General features: G+C 43.4%; 1 protein-coding gene across 2 annotated transcripts in view; it reads right to left on the bottom strand.

The window, feature by feature from the left end:
- Nucleotides 1–3,241: 3,241 nt before the first annotated feature.
- Nucleotides 3,242–19,802, bottom strand: part of Fyn (FYN proto-oncogene, Src family tyrosine kinase) — a 202,953-nt gene continuing 186,392 nt past the window's right edge. For both annotated transcript variants that reach the window (XM_026395068.2, XM_026395069.2), the window contains exons 13-14: nt 15,830–15,961; nt 3,242–4,849 (exon numbers count right to left, since the gene is read on the bottom strand). In XM_026395068.2, coding sequence (XP_026250853.1) covers nt 4,641–4,849; nt 15,830–15,961 — 341 coding nt within the window. In that variant the 3' untranslated portion in view covers nt 3,242–4,640. The remainder of the gene's footprint in view (nt 4,850–15,829; nt 15,962–19,802) is intronic.

The raw sequence follows: 19,802 nt of genomic DNA, 5'->3' as shown, positions 1-19,802 counted from the left end.
CTTGGAAGTACTTTAAGACTATGTACCCCTTGGTGCTATTAACTTTATGCTGCCCCTCGTTTCAAGAGGTATAAATTTATTCCCCTTGGTGTTGAGACAAGTTTTGGGGAAAGGCTTGGGTAGCATCAAGGGTATAGATTGGACGTTCATATCATATCTCAAAGACTGGTGACCACACATTGATAATTGGCAGGTTAGCGCTGAGGGCAGCATGCTGCATTCCCCGTGTTCTTAGCAGATTCTTAGGTAGATGGGTCATTTGAAGGTAAATCATTCATCCATTTGATGGCGGACATTGTGCCTCTAACCATCTTTCCATCCATCCAACATCTGCCATAAATTCAACACTGTTCTACGTCTAGAATAACGATGGGATGGAGTTGGCAGTTTCTGTTCTTGAGGAGTGCACAATCTGGCAGAGAAAACACATTAAAAAAAGAACAGTGTTATTAAACACACTGGTGGTATTAAAACGTGAGAATAAGTGTTATAAAGTATTTGAGAGAGGAGCATAGTGTTCTGACTGTTGTCACTAATTAGCTCCTGCAATATTGGAAAACTACTAATTTTTATTTACTGCCTCAGAATTTTTTCTTTTCTTTTTTTCTTTTTTTTTTTTTGTGGTGTTGGGGATCAAACTCAGGTCCTCACACATGTTAGGCAAGTTTATACCACTAACCTATATTCCCAGACCTTAATTTAAAAAATAAAGGTATACTTGTCCTCTGTCCCAGCTCTGTGAGATTCTGAATATTTTCTAGGAAAGAATGAGGTCTGATTTAGGAGTTCATTATGAAAACTTCCAAGGAATGGTATATATAAATTATAAAGGTCCATTTGGTATTTCAAAGATATTGAAGGTACTATCTTTTTATTATATTCTTCTATGGAATTATAAAGTCTTTTTGAGAATTAAATAAAATAAACACACATAATTGGTAATGCTTTAAAAACCTATATCCCACAATATTGCTTTGGAATTTGTTTAAGCTTCCTTTATTTTCCCCTCCAAAATCAAAGCCAGTCTTCTACCTTCTTCTCTCACACTCTATCTTCCTTCCAGCAAATATTTGATTGAATTCCAATCTAATTGAATTCCAACAGTATAATATGTATGGTAGGAAAGTCAACAAAAGTCATATAAAGCTATTAAAAATACATTTCAGAAACAAATTCACCAGACTCCATTTTACTCAACTACAACTTGTTAGGTAAATGCCTGCCTGGTCCAGTGAGGTTCTCTTGTCCTGAGTCATGACAAGTACACAGATGACAGTCCTTTTGCAGTGGGCTTCAGTATAATTCTCTGCATTCTGCAGAAAACCTTACCTTCTTTCAAGATTCAGGAAGGAACCATTTCAATTAATATAGTAGAAATTGGCAAAGCCCTCTGGGAAATTGCAGATAAAATTTTATAGTAGAAATGTCACTAGAAAAATCCTCTGCTGCCAAGATTTTAACCACAGGAGGATTCCTGCCTTCCTTAAAGTGGTTAAACATCCTCTGGTGCTTGCAGGAAATCTTTAGTAGTGTGGCTGTGTTTGAGGGGTCCTGTATATCCTTAGGTTTCCTCATGAAAATGCCCTCGCATGTGGGACCCTGTGTCTACGAGGGGGCTCTCAAGTTCTCACTGCCAGTCAGTGCACCAAGAACACAGCAGCCTCAGAGGAGTAAGCTGCAAGGAGAACAGGGAGAATAGGAATTCTTTTGTCCCAGTTTACAATGGTCTTCTCCAGCAGGTCTATTATTTGATTAAAAAAAAAAAAAGAAGTAAAAAGAAATGGTTTATTAGGAAGCTGCCCTGTCCTGCAGAGCAAAGCCAGATGGCAGATCTCTTGAGGGACAGAGCAAGAAGTAAGTATTCATTACCAGGTTACTCAAGGCAAAACACGTTTTACCACTGCTTGAAACCAGGGTGATAACTTTTCTTTCTGGAGATTCAGTTTCCTCACTCCAAACTTCTACAACTTCTTGTGAGGGAAAGAGGCTCCCTGGGGGGGGGGTGTTAGGACTCCCTGGAGGTGACCTCCGGAATCTCTTGAAAGCACAGTATCCCCTTGCAAGCAAAACCCTGAAACATCTCTGATTTCTTCACACTTACAGCTACTTTTATTTTGCTACCCTGATGTTGGCATTTCATAAGAGTGACCTCGAGTGCACCCAAGTCCTTAGTTTGACTCCATATTAGAGAATCCACAATGAACTCAACTGATGAATTAAAGGCTATAGTTTGGCTTGAACAGACTGCTTTTTCTTAAAGAATCGGTTATCTTTCTTTCTTAAAGAATCAGTTTTTTTTTTCCTTAAAATTTTTTTTTTTGAATGAGTCAGCACATTAACAAAAATCCTCCAGAGAATATTTGCCAACTCTCCATCCAGGTGGGATATGAAGATTAAAATGAAGTTATCTTCAAAAATATATAGAATGTATTCATGAACTTCCTGATGTGATTAAAATTGTGTGTAATAAGATCTTGGAAATTTGATCAATTTAGCAATTGTATTGGTAACAAAAATAATGCTATTAAGTTTGGTTGTCCAAAATAATTTCGTTTTCTTCTTCTTTTTTTAACCCAGTGTTGGAAACCCTTTCTAAATGTAAACGTTATTTCAACAACGACAACAACCAACTGCTTACACGATGACACCATTGACCTTAGAATCACAGGCTGTGGGAGTTGTGGGGTCTGAGAGTGAATCTCATCCTGCCCCTTGCTTGCAAGACAGTCTGTAGCTGGGATGCCAGTAGCCATTCAAGGTCTTGCAGCTGAAGGATGACAGAGCCAAGCCAGGACAGTTAGCCTGGGTCCACCCGCTGCCCCTCCTATCATACCAGGCTGTTTCCTTGATTAACAATTTCATTATGGAAGTGGATGGACACTTGGACATATGTTTACTGACTCCAGGACAAGAAAAACTCTTCTTGTAATTGTCTCTTTCTCCTTATAGTGGGACATGGCAAATTTCAGCTAGAGGAAATATCTAATAAATTAAAATGTTAAGGTATGCCTAATCTTGTTTTACCATCCTCTGAATGAGGTAGCCTCTGGTGGGGGAAGGGATCTCCAGATGTTCTGAATGTTTCTGTCATTTGGAAATCATTGCACAATGGCTAAATTCACCAGGTGACTACTTACCATCTGGTGTGGGACAGATATGTCACAGAACTACTAGAGTACCTTCCGTGATTTAAACAAATGCACAAAAATTTTTTTTTCAAATGTAAAATGCTCTCTTTTTAATTACTAAATTAAGAAAGTTAAACAATTTAAAAATGTAAACTCACAAATAAATCATAACAAAAAAGGAATTAAGACTTCAGAGTTGCTACTCAGTATTAAAAACTCAATAGAAATAGGATTTTTGATTTGTTGTTAAACATATGTCATTCAAGGTTGGTACAAACAGCAACTAAAAAGTCATACTTTTTTCTTTTTTTTGTGCATCCCCATGAAATGTAAAGTAGTGCATAGTTATTTCACTGGAGAACTCTCGGACATATAGTCATTCATTAGCAGTACAGGACATTTAAAACACTTATTTTACAATGGGACATGTACAACCCCCCACCCTCACCTTCCCCATAAATTTTAGTTGCATGAGAAAGTTTAGTAGGTTGCCGTGACTACAATGCTATGGGTTTTAGATCATTTAAATGTGGTTACAAGATTTATTAAATTAAAAACATTTGAAACATTTCGGCATTCATATTTTTATACAAGAAGGTTGTATGGTATCCATCTTCCAGTTCTCTTGGTAGAATTGGCTGTTGGCTTGCTTAAATATGCTCACTTCTAAGTTTCAAGAACAAATCGCTGTAAGTTGGAGCAAATACTGGTAATAAGAACTTTCGAACTCAGCTTGGGGGGTGGTCCTGAAAAGAGTCAAAGTAACAACCATCTACAGGTACAGTCATGAACCAAAAAAATGCAATCCAAATGAAGAAAGAAAGAAAAAAGAATCATGCTTTGCAAAAGCCAAAAATGAGGCCACTGGTTTTCAGAATAACACCAGTGATTTGATGCAGATTTTGTAGTAAAATCCTCACTCTGGGTCCCACAGCTTTGTGGCCCAGGCTGGCCACGGTCTCCACGTTAGCACCCACATGGTATATGTACAGGGACATATATTATATATTCATATTTATAAAAAAGAAAAAAAAACAAACACCTGTCCTGATTGGTTTTTGTTAAAACATGAAAAAAAATTTTATTGTTTTAGACAAAGAGGCCACTTTTGGAAAATAATACTTTTTTTTTTTTTTTTTAGTTGAATCAGGTGAAGACAGAGTTAAAATCACATAGGATTTGCATTTTAAAAAAAGGAAAGCACTAGGATTGTTGGCACTGGAGTAACTATTTACACTGAACAGAGGTTTGGGCTTTTACATAACATCGATACAATGCATTTTCCAAAGTCTGAGAAATAACAAGGTTCTGTCTCGTTTGCTTCACAGAGGAGGTTCGGATTTGGGGACAAGTGTCATTAATGAGGGCCATGGAAGTTCATCAGCTTCAAAGTCACATGCAATCTGATCCTGGACGGTTCTCACTGCTTGGGCAGCTGGCTACGGAATTGAAAGCTAATGGGGAGGGGTGGGGAAGCCTCTGGGACAAGGCCTCTCTCTGTAGAGCTGGCTCTCACAGGTTTTCACCAGGTTGATACTGGGGCTCTGTGGCCGTAAAGTAGTCTTCCAGGAAGCCCTGCAAGTATTCAAAAGTGGGACGTTCTTCGGGGTCCTTTTTCCAGCAGTGGATCATGAGCTCATGCAGAGAGATGGGGCAGTCCTGCGGACAGGGCATCCTGTAGCCGCGCTCCACCTGCTCCAGCACCTCCCGGTTGTTCATGCCTGCAAAGACAAGGGCAGTGAGAGTGGGCGCCTCCTGCGCTCAGGCCCTGACCCCACGGCCGGAACTCCCCTTTTTTCTTCTTTGAGCCTGCATGTGGTTAAAACATGGGGAGGGCACCCACCCCGACCAGGAGTCAAATCCTGCCTTCAATGGGATATCATATGACGCAGAAACAACAAAGGAACACAGAACTCACATAGGCAAAAACCCAGACGATGAATCTCAAAAGCATCCTAAGTGAAAGAAGCCAGACACAAAGGGCAGCATACTATATGCTTTCATTTATGTCAAATTCTAGAAAAGGCAGAGCCCTACATGGATAGAAAGCAGATCAGTGGTTGTGGGGGTGGGGGGAAGGGGGATGCCTGCAAAGGGTCAGAGGGAACTCTGGGGTGAGCGAGATGCTCTGTATCAGCGGCCGTTACACTTTTCCTGTAAAGGGCCAATGGCAAATGATTTTAGCTCTGCAAGCCGCATATGATCTCTGTCATCTTCGATTTTGCAACCCTTGAAAAAAGCACAAAGCCAAACCAGTCTGGGAGCCAGACTTGGCCCACAGGATGTAGTCTACCATCTCCTATTCTACAGTGTGTATTTGATGATGGGGCTGTTTGTCGAAACTCATTGAAGTGCATTTTTTAAAACTGAATTTTTTTTGGGTACGTAAATTATACTTCTGTTGAATAGACCAAAAAAAAAAAAAAAAAAGAAAAGAAAACAACCCATGGAATGAAAGCATACTGCCCTTGTTTTTATAGCATCTGTAAGCCTCGTTTATAAATTTCATAAGTTAGTTTATCTATGTCTGGGCAAACTCTGAGTGCTCCACTGTCTGAGATCTGCCCATCATGCCAATATTGCTGGGCACCGTCTGGTCTGGTGGCCCCACAGTGCCCTCTATCATTTGAGACCTTTCTTGACCCTCTAAGGGAGCTGCCTAATGTTGAAAAATCAGGATAAGCAGCATTAAAATAAGACGCCGAGGGAGATCGTTCGTCCTGTAGATAACGCAGCCTCCCCCATGTTGGCCTTCTTGACAATACAGGAAACGCCACTCTTGGAGTGAGATAAACGCCATGACCCCTTTCCCAACTACTGCCAGATATCATTCTTCAGTTCTCCCCCCCCATGTTCTTTTTTTTTTTTTTTGCTATATCACGTTCTCCCCTCTCTCTGCCAAGACTTTGTATATTTTGGCCATGAGCCTGTGATCTGGAATCTTCTCTAACTTCTGACCCAGTTCATTTTCAAAAGCAAGAATCTGATTTCAAGCCACACAGTCGACTTCTCCCCATACCTCTTAGGGCTATCACCAGCAGGAGAACACAACAGAGGCATACAGCTCCCTTTAGTTCTGGGGGAGAAGGGAACCCATGAGCCAGAAACATCGGCTTGGTCAGAGGTGCCGGGTCCAGGGCACAACCCTGTCCCGCTGGGTAGGGGACACTCAAGATTTTTGGATTTGTAGTCAGTTCCCTTTGTTGTATTGCTACTTTTGGAGCTTGGTGTATCCTGGTTCCTCCTGGCTGTCAATCATGGCCCTGTCAGTCACCTGTGTGTCCAAACCCTTTTAGGATGTTTCTTATACTCAGTCGTTAAACATTTCTTGGGATGTTAAAACCCAGATACTATTTCTGCTGTGTTGAAGTGGGCCTTTAATATAAGTGTTGTAAAATGGCCCCGCCCTCCTGTCAGGGCAGCCCCTTGCTTTAGGGAGAGAGCTATAGTGCAGGAGTGTGAGACCTGCCTGGCACCACAACTCCCTTCATACTTCACGTGGCTGTTGAGGGAGAGAGGGCAGCCCTGCAGCTAATTAGCTTAAGTCCTCCTCCAACTGCTGAAAACCCAGGATCCGGGGCAAGGAGCTGGAGGAAAGGGGAGGTGCCTGGAGCTGCTGGGATCTTTCCAGCCAGATGGGGTCAGGGACACAGGCCAGCATTTCCTGATCCATGACTCCAAATCCAACTAGCTCTGAAAACCAGAAAGTTTTTGTAACTTACTTGGCAGCAAAACTCATCTGAACTGGCCACAAAACCTGATGCGAGGCACTTGACTGTTTTCATTTCCTCATATGTACTGCTGCCCCAGACTCTCTGAGGGTGTTATATAATGCACAGTCTCTGCACTGCACTGATTTTCTAAAAAAATGTCTGATTCCAAAGCAAGTCTGCTCCCAAGGGTTTAGTTGGGAAGCCTTGGCAAGAGTGACGGCAGCTTCCACATCCCAGGCAGCTAGGAGAATAGGTGTTCTCCAAAGCATTTGCTTTGCTGCATATTTTAGCAGAATCCTTAGTGTCATAATGTTTCAGAAGCCACAGAGCCTCGGCCTGCAGGAATTCCCTCTGTCTGCACCCCTGCCAGGAGACTGCAGGAATGGGAGGAAAGACAGGCAGAAGGCCCGAAGCTCAGATGGGTTGACAGGTGATCCTGGAGGTGGCTACAACCCCCCAAAATGCCTCCCGAGGCTTTAATCTGGCACTGAGATTCTCCATCCAAAATGCACCACAGAGTTTAATTAATCACCCTCCCATTGCTCTGAGGAGGTGATGTCAGTAAATGTTTCATTTCACTAAAAAACAAACTACTCAAATGGAAACATTGCCTCCCCCCATTTTTTTTTTAAACTCTTAATTCAATCTCTGCCAATGGAAAGTTTAATTGGCCACTTGGGTCAAGCCTATTTTTCCAGTGCTCCATCCAAGACTAGGACATAGCAGATGTGGCAACTTGAATCTCGGCGTGTAGCATCTCCTGAGGGAGCTTGCTTCCTGGGCAGCTTCGGCCAGGACTGGGGCTGTAGGTACCTGGTCTGTGCAGGAGGCTGCTGGGGTCACGCCATCAGCTCACGCGCACACTCCTCGATCTCCTCTCCTGGCTGCATCCCTCTCCTCCTCCCACTCCTCCTTTCTCTTCTCAAGCCTTCTTCTCCACAGGCCCCTCCAAGCATGGGGAGCATATGTAAGCAATTCCATGTACGGGGCCAAGTCAAAGCATACCAGTGACAGCATTGCCAGAAAAGTAGGATATTTGACACTGCACTTGGCTGACAATGACAACTGGAGTGGGACTCGCTCTTTCTAACCACTCAGAGGCCAAAAGCCACATGGGCTGACCTGCAACAATCAAGATGTGCCTACTCAGCAAAGCCTGGGCTACTTTTTATTTTATCAATGGTACCTCAATTAAACGGATCATTAATATTTTTTCTTAAAATAGTATTCTCTGCTATAAGAACTTTGGAAGTCTTGTTTATCTTGATAATTTTTAGCAAAATAGGTTTTGTCTTCATACTATAAAGATGGGTCTATTTCATTTTTCAAAAGATGGTTTCATATTTTTTTAGAAACTGTTATTTCCTGTCTTTTACCTAACACCTAGGAAGCAAAGGGCAATGGATGAGAAGGGGACAAAAGTGAGCCTGGGCCGTGGGAAAGCCAGGAGAGAGGTAGGGAAGAGGGTGCTGGGGAATGTCTTTCCTCTTTTTCAATTTTTAGTGGGAAGAAGGCCAGGGGAGAAACAGAAGAGACAAAATCTGAAACACAGTCACTTTAGGGACACTGTCATCAATAGCTTGGGCCTCTAGGTGTCCTATGGGGGGGATGAAATGGAGGCTATTTTTCAACAGAAGGGGCAGTCCCCACCAGCCAGGGATGCCTGACTGTGGGAAACACCATATTTACAGAGTGCCCGGTGCCATTCTGCTTTCCAGCCTCCTGGTCAGAGAAGAGGCTCAGGGCTGGGCAGCCAGCAAGCACAGAGACCACCATAGGCCTCTGTCCTAATTCCCTCCTCTGTCCTCCAGCCCCAAGGGAGCAGCCTGCCCCACCTCACTGGAGAGTGGGCCATTTCTGAGGGACACTCATAGGATGTAACTCAACAGGTACTCAGTTCACAGAGAACCTCCACAGTCTGCTGTTCAGGGGTCTCTCTTCAAATCCTCCTCCACAGGAGCCTCCTTGGATTTTTAGACCTTCAAACATGGTTGTGCTCTCAGTTGGTTCACCCCAGAGCACTGAGGCCAAGTGGTCGGCATGCTCCTGCTGCCGTTATGATGATGTCATCCTTTCTGAACATTTTACTGGCTTCCTCCAGCAAACTAGAGGATAAGTTTCCAACTTGCATTTTTAAACCCTTATTCTGCACGGCTGCCAAAACCATGGTCTCTCACATGCGTGCATGTGTTCTTTCCCCTTATCTCCTTTTCTGTCATTCTTTTTCTTATAAACATCCCGATTCCTCTTCTTTGAGCCGTAGAACCTTGCCTTTCCCCCCCCAGTTTCTTTAGAAAAGGAATAAAAATTGCTTTTATTGACAGAGCGCTGAATGCGCTGTCACTTGTTGACTTCAGACTGCATCTCTGTAGGTTACCTGACTTCCCCTGGCCTCTGTTTCTTCATTTGTCAACCAAACAGCTCAACATTCACAGTGTTTCAGCTGTTGGAGAAAAATGTCTTCTAGGAAAGAAGAGCTTTTGGGGCTGGGGTTGTGGCTCAGCGGTAAAGTGCTCTCGCCTAGCACATGCGAGGCCCTGGGTTCTATCCTCAGCACCCCATATAAATCAATAAAATAAAGCTATTGTGTCCACTTACAACTAAAAAATAAATATTAAAAAAAAGAAAGAAGAGCTTTTGTGTTTTATAGCTTTCCATTTGTATAGCTTCCCAATATGGACCTTGGAGGGGCTACATCTGCATAATCAAGGGTTTCAACTGTTTTCTATTCATATTTGCATCTGGATTGGACTATAAGCTGCATGAACCTGGGCTTTTGTGTCATGTGAGTAATTAATCCTTTAACAATGGGAATGATATTCAGGTTATTAGACATCGAATTTCTTTTGCAAACTGAGCTTTCTGTTCCAAGGAAATGACACTATATTGAATTTGAGGGGCATCTTGATTCTCTGCATAAATCCGGTAGAAAGCTCCTTCTGTTTACTGGGCTGTTCAGTGATGCTGCTGCGCTGGTGCCAAGAGGAGGGAGGGCTCAGTGGGTGGTGCTTGCTTAGCATGAGCCTGCTTCGCATGTGCTCATATTACCAGATGATCACGTGCTCTGGTTATCTCAGGGCAACAGCCAGGAGGCTTTGGGTTCGGTTTTGGTATGGGATCAAAGTAAACATTTTGGGCAGAGAGATGCTGATCAAAGATTGCAGATGAAAATAAAGGGCTGGTCTTTAGAAGGCACATGATTACTAATTTTGTTTCTCTTTGCCCATCTAACCAGAAAACCTCAGGGCAGCCTTTTAAGTCCACTGTGCTCATCTACACAGAAGGGACTGCTGCAGTTACCATAATACACAAAAGTCACTGAAAGTTGATAATACAGTGTCATAGAGACGTCCTCTGTCATGGAAAGAGAGAAGTGGACAGAGGGTGAGGGTGCCCCTGAGCAAGGCTGGGAACCAGCACAGCTGAGAATGAAGAGCAGTGGAATCCGGAGCTCAGAGCAAAAGTCCCTCCCTGGCTGCCCTCTTCCCATGCAGTCTCCTGTCCTCTCTCCTCTCACTAGACAGAGAAACCTTGGGAAAGTGACAGCATGACCTCTGGGCACCCAGACACAAGTCCCTCTCTGAGGGGCACTATGAGCTGGAGGGCAAAGACCCGGGGATTGTGGACAGGCAGGGAGGGCTGGGCACTGTACCACTGGCTAGCATTAGAGGTTCAGTCTGCTACCCCATTTGCCTCCCGCCCAGGGAGTCAGAACCTCAACCCACTTTGTAGGAAATCAGCCCCTGACAACAAGTTGAACACAGGATCTAGTCCAGGGTTCAGGGCTCTCAGGCAGAGGGATGAACAGAGTGGGATTTGTACTTGTTCAAGGAAGGTGCTACTAGTTTCACTAATTTCCCTTACCTCTTCAAATCACTATCAAGTGACTAGATGCATTCAAGAAAGTCAAGCAGCTGTTACTTGCTGAAAGATTTGAAAGTGCTTCAAACACATGAATAAATGCGATTTGCTTAAGAGAACATTCCTGCTCTGAGAGATCCTGCCAAATATGCAAAGCAGGTGTTCAGTGAAGGGGCCAGGGCACAGAATGGCCAGGACATTCTGCCTAGGAGGGCGCAGGGTCAATTTCCCAGAACAACTCTGAGGACAGAGGCTACTTCGTGGTTGGAAAAATATTATGTGTGAAGACGATGGAACAATTAAAAAGGCCTTGTGGGTTCTGGGCCAAGTTTGAAAAGCTTGCTTCAGAAACTTCATAGCTTTCCCCACTGTCTCTCTCATTCGTTCATTTGCTTCTAGAGTCGGCTCTGGGGCAGAGACTGTGCTGTGCGTTGGCAATGCATAAAAGGAGTTCCTTTCCCCTCCAGGAAGGCAGAGCTACTGGGAAATGCAGACACGTAACAGGTGTTCAGCAGAAACACGCCAGGTGTCACATAGAGGGCGACCCGCTTGGTCTGGACAGGCTTCACAAAGGCAGTGGTGTTTGGAGAGGCTTTGAAAGACTCTGGGCAGAAGGGAGACCTGCATGTTCAAAAGAGATCTCTTGGTGTGTCCTGGGGAGCCTGTGAGGGCAGGCGAATGACAAGGGTGAGATCATAAGTTAGATCTTGTCACTCTGCTGCTCAGGAGCCCTCACTGCCCACTGCACATCTGTAAAAGCAGAAATCCTAACACGACCCCAGGGGACTCTCGCTGTCTGTGCTTAGCCTCCTTGGCCTTCTGAAGTTGGTTCTGCCATCTTTGCATTCTTCAGGAGCCAGTCTCCCTTCCCTATGATAGTACCTGGCTTGAGGCTCAAGCTTCCTGTCACCCTTTCCTGACATTGTCTCTACCCTTTCCCATTTTATTTTCTCTCTACCCATCACTACTGGCCAACATTCCATATGTTTTGCTTGTTTTTCTTTATTTATTGTTGCTCTTCTTCAAGAAGCAAGTTCATGAGGGCATGGGTTTTCATGTTGATTGTTGCAATATTCCTGGTGCCTAGAACTGTACCTGGCACATAGTAGCTGTTCAATAAATATCTGTGGAATCAACGAAGGAGAAGACTTCTGAGATACTATGAAAAATGAAGACTTTGAAGTTTATCTGGAGGGCAAAGGGAAGCCCTGGTGTTTTTAACCAGGAGTATGAGGTAAATGGGTCTGTGTTTTCCAGGATAACAATTCTGCTGGTGACAATGACAGAATGGTGGTGGTGGAAAGGAGGCAGGGAGGAGAGACTGGAGGCAATAAGTCCCATTAGGAGGTCATAACCCGACATGGGCAGTGGTAGTGAAGGCAGAGAGAAAAGATTTGAGTGAGGTTTTGAAGGTGAATTCCAGGCTAAAATGCATAACTCTGATGGTATGTATCAACCCCAGAAAACTGCTTTTAATTAAATGTTTTCATTTCTCAGGTACAACAGTCCATCTGCATAAAATCAGGTCTAATCTCGATGCAAAGAATGGTTCAAATCCCTGGATTTCAGAAGATTAAGCTGGACTGCAACTGAGAATGCACCTAGGTCAGGCTGCTGGCAGGGACTGGGTCCAATGGAGCTGTCCTTCAGAGCAGAGTCCATCTCTGTCACACTGCCCCCTAGGGTGAGGTGCTGTGCCTTGGCTCACCTCCTCCTCGTCAATCCCAGCATCACATTTCCACATTCCTTCTTTGGTTTCAAGGTTCTCAGTTCATTTTGAAACTGTCCTTCTTTCTTTCCTTTTTATCCATTCCTTCTTAAAAATAGGCTGCCTAACCAACCAATCCAATGCTTTCCTGGCTGCTGGTGCGTTTGCCCTTCATTTGGCCACACCTCACGCAGCGCACTCCATTCTAAGCTCCTAGTCTGATGCTCATTTCACTAATCACTTGTGTGTTGGCCAAAAAGTCTGAGAAGCTTTTACAAATCTCGCTCATATGTCCGCCTCCTCCCCCACCACCTTCATTTTAAACACCAAAGTACCTTTCCTGTGTGATGGGGTGACAGAGACCATCCTCGGGTATGGAAGAACTCAGAAAAATGTACCACTACTTATCATTCTTTAAAAAAAGAATTACTTAAAAATATATTCTATCCCACTGAGAAATTACTACATCCAAATACAGAATGGAAGTCCCCAATGGACAGGGACTGGGAGTCTGTCATGGGGCAACACCAACAGGCACCAAGACTCAACTCAGGGGCGTTGAGGAGAGGGGACCCCTCAGCACACACCACTGAAATGGCCACACCAACAACCAGCAAGAACGTGGAGGAAGGTCTTTCCTTTCATGGTGACAGCTAGATGATGCTTAATGAAACTGTTTCTTGGAACTGTTATCCTTCATTAAGGGAATAATCTCATAATTGCAATCCCTCTCTAGAAGCTTCTCCCTCATGAAGAGTTTCCTGTCACACTCAGAAGTCCAATTAAATATGATTACAGTTAAGTTTAACAAAAAAAACTAGGAAGACCCACAGCCAGCTAGGAGTATCTTTCCTGGGGACACTTTTCAGAGGCGCTTGGTGATGAAGAGCAGTTCACACACTGTTCCCCACCCCCGACACAGCTCCCTGACCACTGCTGCCAAGAGCCAGGACCTTATATCTCCCTGTGGTACTGTACTAGCCCTCTTCTCAGACTCTTCCTGTGGCTCCTGACCTGGCCCTGCCTCCCAGGTCCTGCTGCTCCCAATGTGCCAGGCTTGGGGACTTTCGGCTCCCTGGATGTGAAGAAGCCCGGCCTGCCTTCCAAGATCTGGTTCACTGTTCACTTGCCTTTTACACAAAGCCCTCCCCACCTCTTCTCCACCCCCACATACACACAGAGATGAGGGTCAGTCAACACAGCCCAGAGTGGACCAGCAGCTGCTCACAGATGTAGCTGTGCACAACCTGCTGGGTACAGTTCTCACTTCGGACTCCCTCACCGGCTTTGGGGGGTTCTCAGTGAAAGGCCCTTCTCAGCATCTCTTGTATGGAAGTTCTTGAAGCAGCTACCCCTGGCTCCATATGAGAATCAAGGCTTAGAGCACTCAGTGGGTGAGCTCAAGGAGTCCACGCCTTGAGGAGGATTTCCTCTAATAATAAATAAGTCACCACAAGTAAGGCTGATTTCTTCCGGGATCTCTCTCTGGGTGCTGAGTGTAAGCCCCCTGAGTGCAGGGGCTCCCCGTATTTGCTCACTCTTCTCCCTCTAGCACCTAGATCATTGTCTGAGGCAGGCACTGATCAATGTCAGCTGAGAAGGAATGTCTTCTTTGCATTATTTCCCCGGTGAAACAAATGCCTGGCACAGTTCACGCTGACTGAAGTGATACTGACTGAATGGATCTAGTCTAAGTTGTAAAATGAGGCTATTTTCTTTATGCTAAAAAGCCAACCTGACAAAAGGCTCCCTTAGAAACACACCTGCCTTCCTTCTCTGAGGGCCCCACCTCCACCCCTTTGTCTTGGCTTCTGTGTGCTACCCCCAGAAACAAAAAGCAGCTTTGTATCACTGAAAAGGGAAGGCTTCACAGAAACGCAAAACAACATTAACCTTTTCCCCTGATTGCATTTAACACACAGGGTGACTATAAACCTGGGGGGATCAGGAAGAAATTAGTTCAAAATGCAGACAATAAAAAAAAAGAGGTGCCTTCACATCTTCAAAATCCTGAGACCAGCACATTTTCCCCCTTGAGAAGCAATTCAAAAGCTCCCATGCTGTGCTCCAGCCCCCTCCAGGGCAGCCCTTTCTTCTGAGCTGGTTGGCTATTCCCGGAGTGTCTGCCCACTTGTGCATGCCGGGAGCAGCAGCCACTGCAGCATCAATAAAACTGACTTACTCCCGCATTTCCCAATGCCTGGTGCTGGCACTTCAGAGACGGGATTTTGTCAATTTCACATCAGTGCCAACCTGGCTCTTCCTAAGGGGTCTCGAGGCGATACCAACCCAGAAAGAGATCCTCTTTATGTGCATTTCTCTGCGTTCTCTGAAGATGACCAGAAACAATCATACGAAATGAACAAAGGGATTACAAATTAATCGCCTCTCTCCAGCTCCTCTGACTGCAAAGATATGATTACAAACCCAGGATTTGCAAGAGACCTACATTCCTCATTAATCTCCACTATCGTTTCTATCAGAGAGAGAGAGAGAGAGAGAGGGAGAGGGAGTGTGTGTGTGTGTGTGTGTGTGTGTGTGTGTGTGTGTATGTGCACTGTGTTTTCCTTTTTTCTTAAGCTCCATTTTTAGGCAGGGAATGAGGGAGAGTTATGTTCTTTCTTCGCTCAGCAGTAACTGAAAAATATGTCCTTAACATTTCAAAAAGCAGATCGTCCCTGCGATATAACCACTAAAGCGTGGAGGTGAAATGGCACGAATGTCCTTTATGTCTCCATCTGTCTAAATTAATGAATTTAAGCATGGATAACCTCAACCCATGGTTTCTTTGGAGAGCACGAATCTGATAATCCAAAAAAAATTTCCAGGGTCTAAGAATCTCTAGTTCCTTTGCTTTGGTAAAGGATATTTTGACTGTACAGCAGCAGGCAGTGAATGGTCTCTAAATTGCCTTCCGTGTGCCTCTGCTCTCTGGACATCTGCAGCTCAGGCTTGCTGAGGGGAGAGAGCTCAGGCCTGGCACCTTCCTGCCAGGTTTGCTCCATGGGCCAGTGCTATAGAGTGATCAAAAAGCTGTAGGGGCTTTTCTCCTTCTCTTTCCCAGACATGTCTGAAAACTCCATTTGGGTGGAGGCTTTGCCAGTGACATTTCTGTTCAGGGAGACACAGACACATGCTCCTCCAGACAGAGGAGAGGGTCCACTAACCACGGAGACTGAAGCATTCATTCCAGCTGCTAATTACATTAATTCTGGCACAAGGTCACAGTGGCTGCCTGTCTGTATGCCATGGTGGCTTCCAGCTCTGCTTTCCTCTGGCTAACTACCTATTCATATTCTTTAAACTCCTGCTTGCCAGAAAGCTGAGCATGGAGCTTAGAAAGGCAATTGGGTGCAGTCTTCCCAATGCTATCAAAAGAGAACACATCAAAGGCTCATTTCTGAGGGTTCTGGGCTTACCTGGGTATGGCACTCTTCCTTTGGTGACCAGCTCTGTGAGTAAGATTCCAAAAGACCATACATCAGACTTGATCGTGAACCTCCCGTACAAGGCTGCTTCGGGGGCCGTCCACTTAATGGGGAACTTTGCACCTGCAGAAAAAAGATCTGGTTATTGATCAGGTGGAGAGCCCACACTTATTGTAGGGAAGGAAGAAAAAGGGTGTAGAACCTCTATTCAGGGGAGCACATTGTGAGGTCAGGAAGGAGGTGAAGCAGGAATGATTTGGGACTGAAAAGAGATTCCTGTCAACGAGACAAGATCTCCATGTGTGGTCTGTGTCTGGATCTGTGACCTTAAGTGAGTCTGATTTTAATTTTTCCCATCAAAGTGTTGGATTTCAAAGTCCCTTAGTACCTCAATAAAGCAGATGTGGGGGTACTGGCTTCTTGAACTTGAACCTATGACTACACTGAATGTAGGTTTGGTCTGGAGTAGGTTTCCTGATTGTGATTTAGGAAACTGATTTATATATTGTTTCTTTTGTTTGGAACTAATGCAGGATTTTAATAAACACACACTTACATGCTACACTCATGAATCCTCTGGTATATAAGATCATAATTTGGTTTTACAAAATGCACAAACCTCATCAAACCACTGTGCTTTTCCCAGGGTGGAGACCATTGGACACAGCCCGTATGTTGTGTTGAAATAGGCTATATTTCCCCAAGGCTTCCCACACCCACAGCAGAGAAATGATTTGGCTTCTGGCGACTTCCCTCTTTATAAGTTCTTTTTTCCCTCCATCTTTTCTCCCTCTAGCAGTCATCTTTACACCTAGATAGCATTTCTTCTGCATTGTACAATCCCTTTCTTTCCTCCCTATCTTTCTCCTGTCAGTCAGAGAAAGTACAACTGAATGCTTGTTTTTTTGTAAGAGAGGTCTTGCCACCTTGACTTAGGAAACACTGACTTCTTCAGACCAAGGAGCAAATTCATGCAGAAATCATAGACTCATGTCTTTCAAATTTCTCTGATCATTAAAAGAATCCTCTCTCCAAACCAAAAAGAAAGGTGGGCCCCACCCTGCTCTTTATAGTACTAGATGTGTGCTCTGGGAATTCAAATGGGCTCAGCAGCCTGTGTTCTTACACACTGGGCTCAGCAATGAGAAAGCAGCTTCAGATATTTCGTTGAACAGACTAAGCGGAAAACATAAGGAATTTTTTTTTAATCAATGATGTAAACACAATTATATGTTTAATGCATGTTAATCATGTGTAGGAGCCCCTAAAATTATAAAAGACTGATGGAATCAGAAATTTTCATAGTATCTTCCAGGAAAAGTCACTGAGCACAAAGTGGCAAATGATTAAAATTTTAAAATTAGCAAGGTTTTAATACCCAGACCTATGATAAATTACAGCAATTAGATTTTTGTTTTAAATACAGTACGTGATAACAACTTTAGCAAATCTAACCTGGCATTTTGTGGCAATATAATTTTCTCCTCCATCTTTTCTATGCTGGTGTGAAATGAAATTTTAAAAAAAATTCTACTATTTCATTATGTGGCATTTCACATTAACAGTGCAGCAGAAAAGTTATTCTATAGTTTTCTTTTGCTTTTGTGCATTGAGTTATTTTTAATTAGCTGTAATTCTCAGGCATAATTATTTATATCTTTCCTTAACTGGTGACGGTTCCATATAAGACCTGGTATTCTCTGAACAGCCATTTTATTTTAAAGTTTCTTTCTAAAGCATTCTTCTCACATTACCTATTTTTGAGTATTCTGTTCTTGCAGCTTTGGACTCTGAACCACTGGAATTAATGTGATAGATTTTCTTCAGTGTCGACAGCAGACTTTGCCCTGGACCAAACCTCAGCTGGAGTCCCTTACTTCAGAGAATTAAGGGTATATTAAATTCACTCCTATTTAAACCATCTCTCAAGCCAAATGGCTTGGAAATTGCTGTCTCTGAAATACATGGAACATTCTTCTCCAATGTTCAGACAAATCTTGCAAATAAAATGACAAGCAAAAAAGAGCCTTTCTCTTCCTTGACATTGGTAAGGAAGTGTGGGGTGTGGAAAGAAAGCAAACTATTTCCAATTGGATAATGTAATTTTGTATTTTCTGAGAGAAGATTTCATAATTTCAGGTTTTGAAAAAAGCCAATACATCAGCCAGTGGCACTGGTAGGCTTTATTGTTTTTCATTGTATAATCTACAATAAGGATAATAATATGTAAACTTTGGGAAAAAAAGTGAAAACAAAGGTGGTATAATATAATGGATCTTTAATAGGACATCATTTGTAGATATGTTCTTTGAATCATGAGTATGAGCTGAAATAAATTTGTTTGCATTAGTTTTCTTTCCAATGCAAATGATACTTTTAGGCCAGGCAAAGTACTTGCAGTGTATCTGGAGGGACAAGAAAACAAAGAATGTCTTTGCCCCAACTTTTCCCCTCTTTTGACCAAAACTTTTCTCTAAAGATAACGCATATTTTCTTTTTCAAGGAAAACTAAAATTCAAGCAGTGAAAAGCTATTAATGATTAACTGAGGTTTTGCCTGAAAAGAAATCATGGATACCCACTCTTCCACTCATCTCCTGACCTCTGATTCCCCTTTTCTTGGTTTTTCCTACTTTGTGAGGGTACAAAGCTACTGGCCCTAAATGGGGTCATGTTAACCAGTGGTTTTTGCAAAAGGCCATTCAAGTAGCACAATGTAAAACCCTGGTCTGTGAAAAAGGTGCTGCTCAGTTTGTCCAGTACTGGGCCAACACAATCCCCCAGGAGGCCCTGCTGGGGGCTGCAATGTGGTCTTTCCTTGGGTGAAGTTAGAAGAGCTCAGACCCTTGGAGGGAAGGAACTCTTGGATGTAAACACTGTCTTTGTTTGAAAATAAGGTTCTGCCCTGAGAGTTTTCCACAAATTCTGTGGAAGGCACAAAGTCAGGACCAAAGTGGTCTTCTAAGAAGTATGGAGAAAATGTCAGGATGCATTTTGAAAAATGAAAAGTTACATTACTGTTAACCAGGTATTATGTAACAAGCTGATTTACTCTTCTTTCTGTTTGGGAGCAGGATTCAGATGCCAACACAAAATTTCTCTCCTTTATATTGGGTGAAAACCAGCAAACTATTCAGGTAAATGATCATCCATGTCACTGGTATCTGGAGCTTGGGGGACACTGTAATATTCAGTGTTATTTGTTGAATGCCGACACGAATTTCCACTGAATTAATTTAATGGTTTAAGATCCATTTAAATCAACACACAAAGGATATAATATCTATGTATGGACTTGGAAGTATTTTTTCCACCCCATTATTTTCCAGGTAGCGCTTGTAAATTCTACCAACCTCCCAGGGTAAACTCATTGCTCAAACCCTACACTTGTCACTGGTGGCCAAGTCAGAGAACTAAAAAGAATGTCTTTGTACTTTAGCCCTTGAACTCCTTGAACAGTATACAGGACTAGTTAGCCTTTGGTTGAATCATTTCCTGTGGTGAGTAAATTTGTTAGTGTTTCAAACAATTTCTTATGCACATCTCAATCCCGTGTCTCTGAATTCTGTTGACATGTGAAATGAGCAATCAGAAGCTGCGCGTAACAACGTGGATCTTATTCACTCCTGTGGCTTCAGTGACCACTGGACTCCATGATGCCGGTGTTTGTATCATGGGATGGAATCTCTTTCTTGAGCTCCTGAGCTCCTGACTCAGATAAGCACTCTCCTCTCCAACATCTCCACTGGGATGTCTCCTAAAGCCCCTCAAATGTAATATCCAACATTTATCCTCCCCACGTTTGGCTTTTTTCTTTTTCTTTCTTCAGCCTCTGTTGCCTTTGAAAACGGCCCAGGTGATGAGACCAGAATCCTGAGGATCATCCTGGAATCTGTTCATGTTTCCATCACTGCATGTGCATGTGCAGAAGGAGCTCAGTAAATCTTTACTTCATGATCTCTGGC

This window comes from Urocitellus parryii, chromosome 8 (genome assembly GCF_045843805.1).
Source record: "Urocitellus parryii isolate mUroPar1 chromosome 8, mUroPar1.hap1, whole genome shotgun sequence".
In the NCBI taxonomy this organism is placed as follows: domain Eukaryota; kingdom Metazoa; phylum Chordata; class Mammalia; order Rodentia; family Sciuridae; genus Urocitellus; species Urocitellus parryii.
Note: the sequence above shows the minus strand (reverse complement) of the source record. Positions and strands in the feature narration are given on the sequence as shown.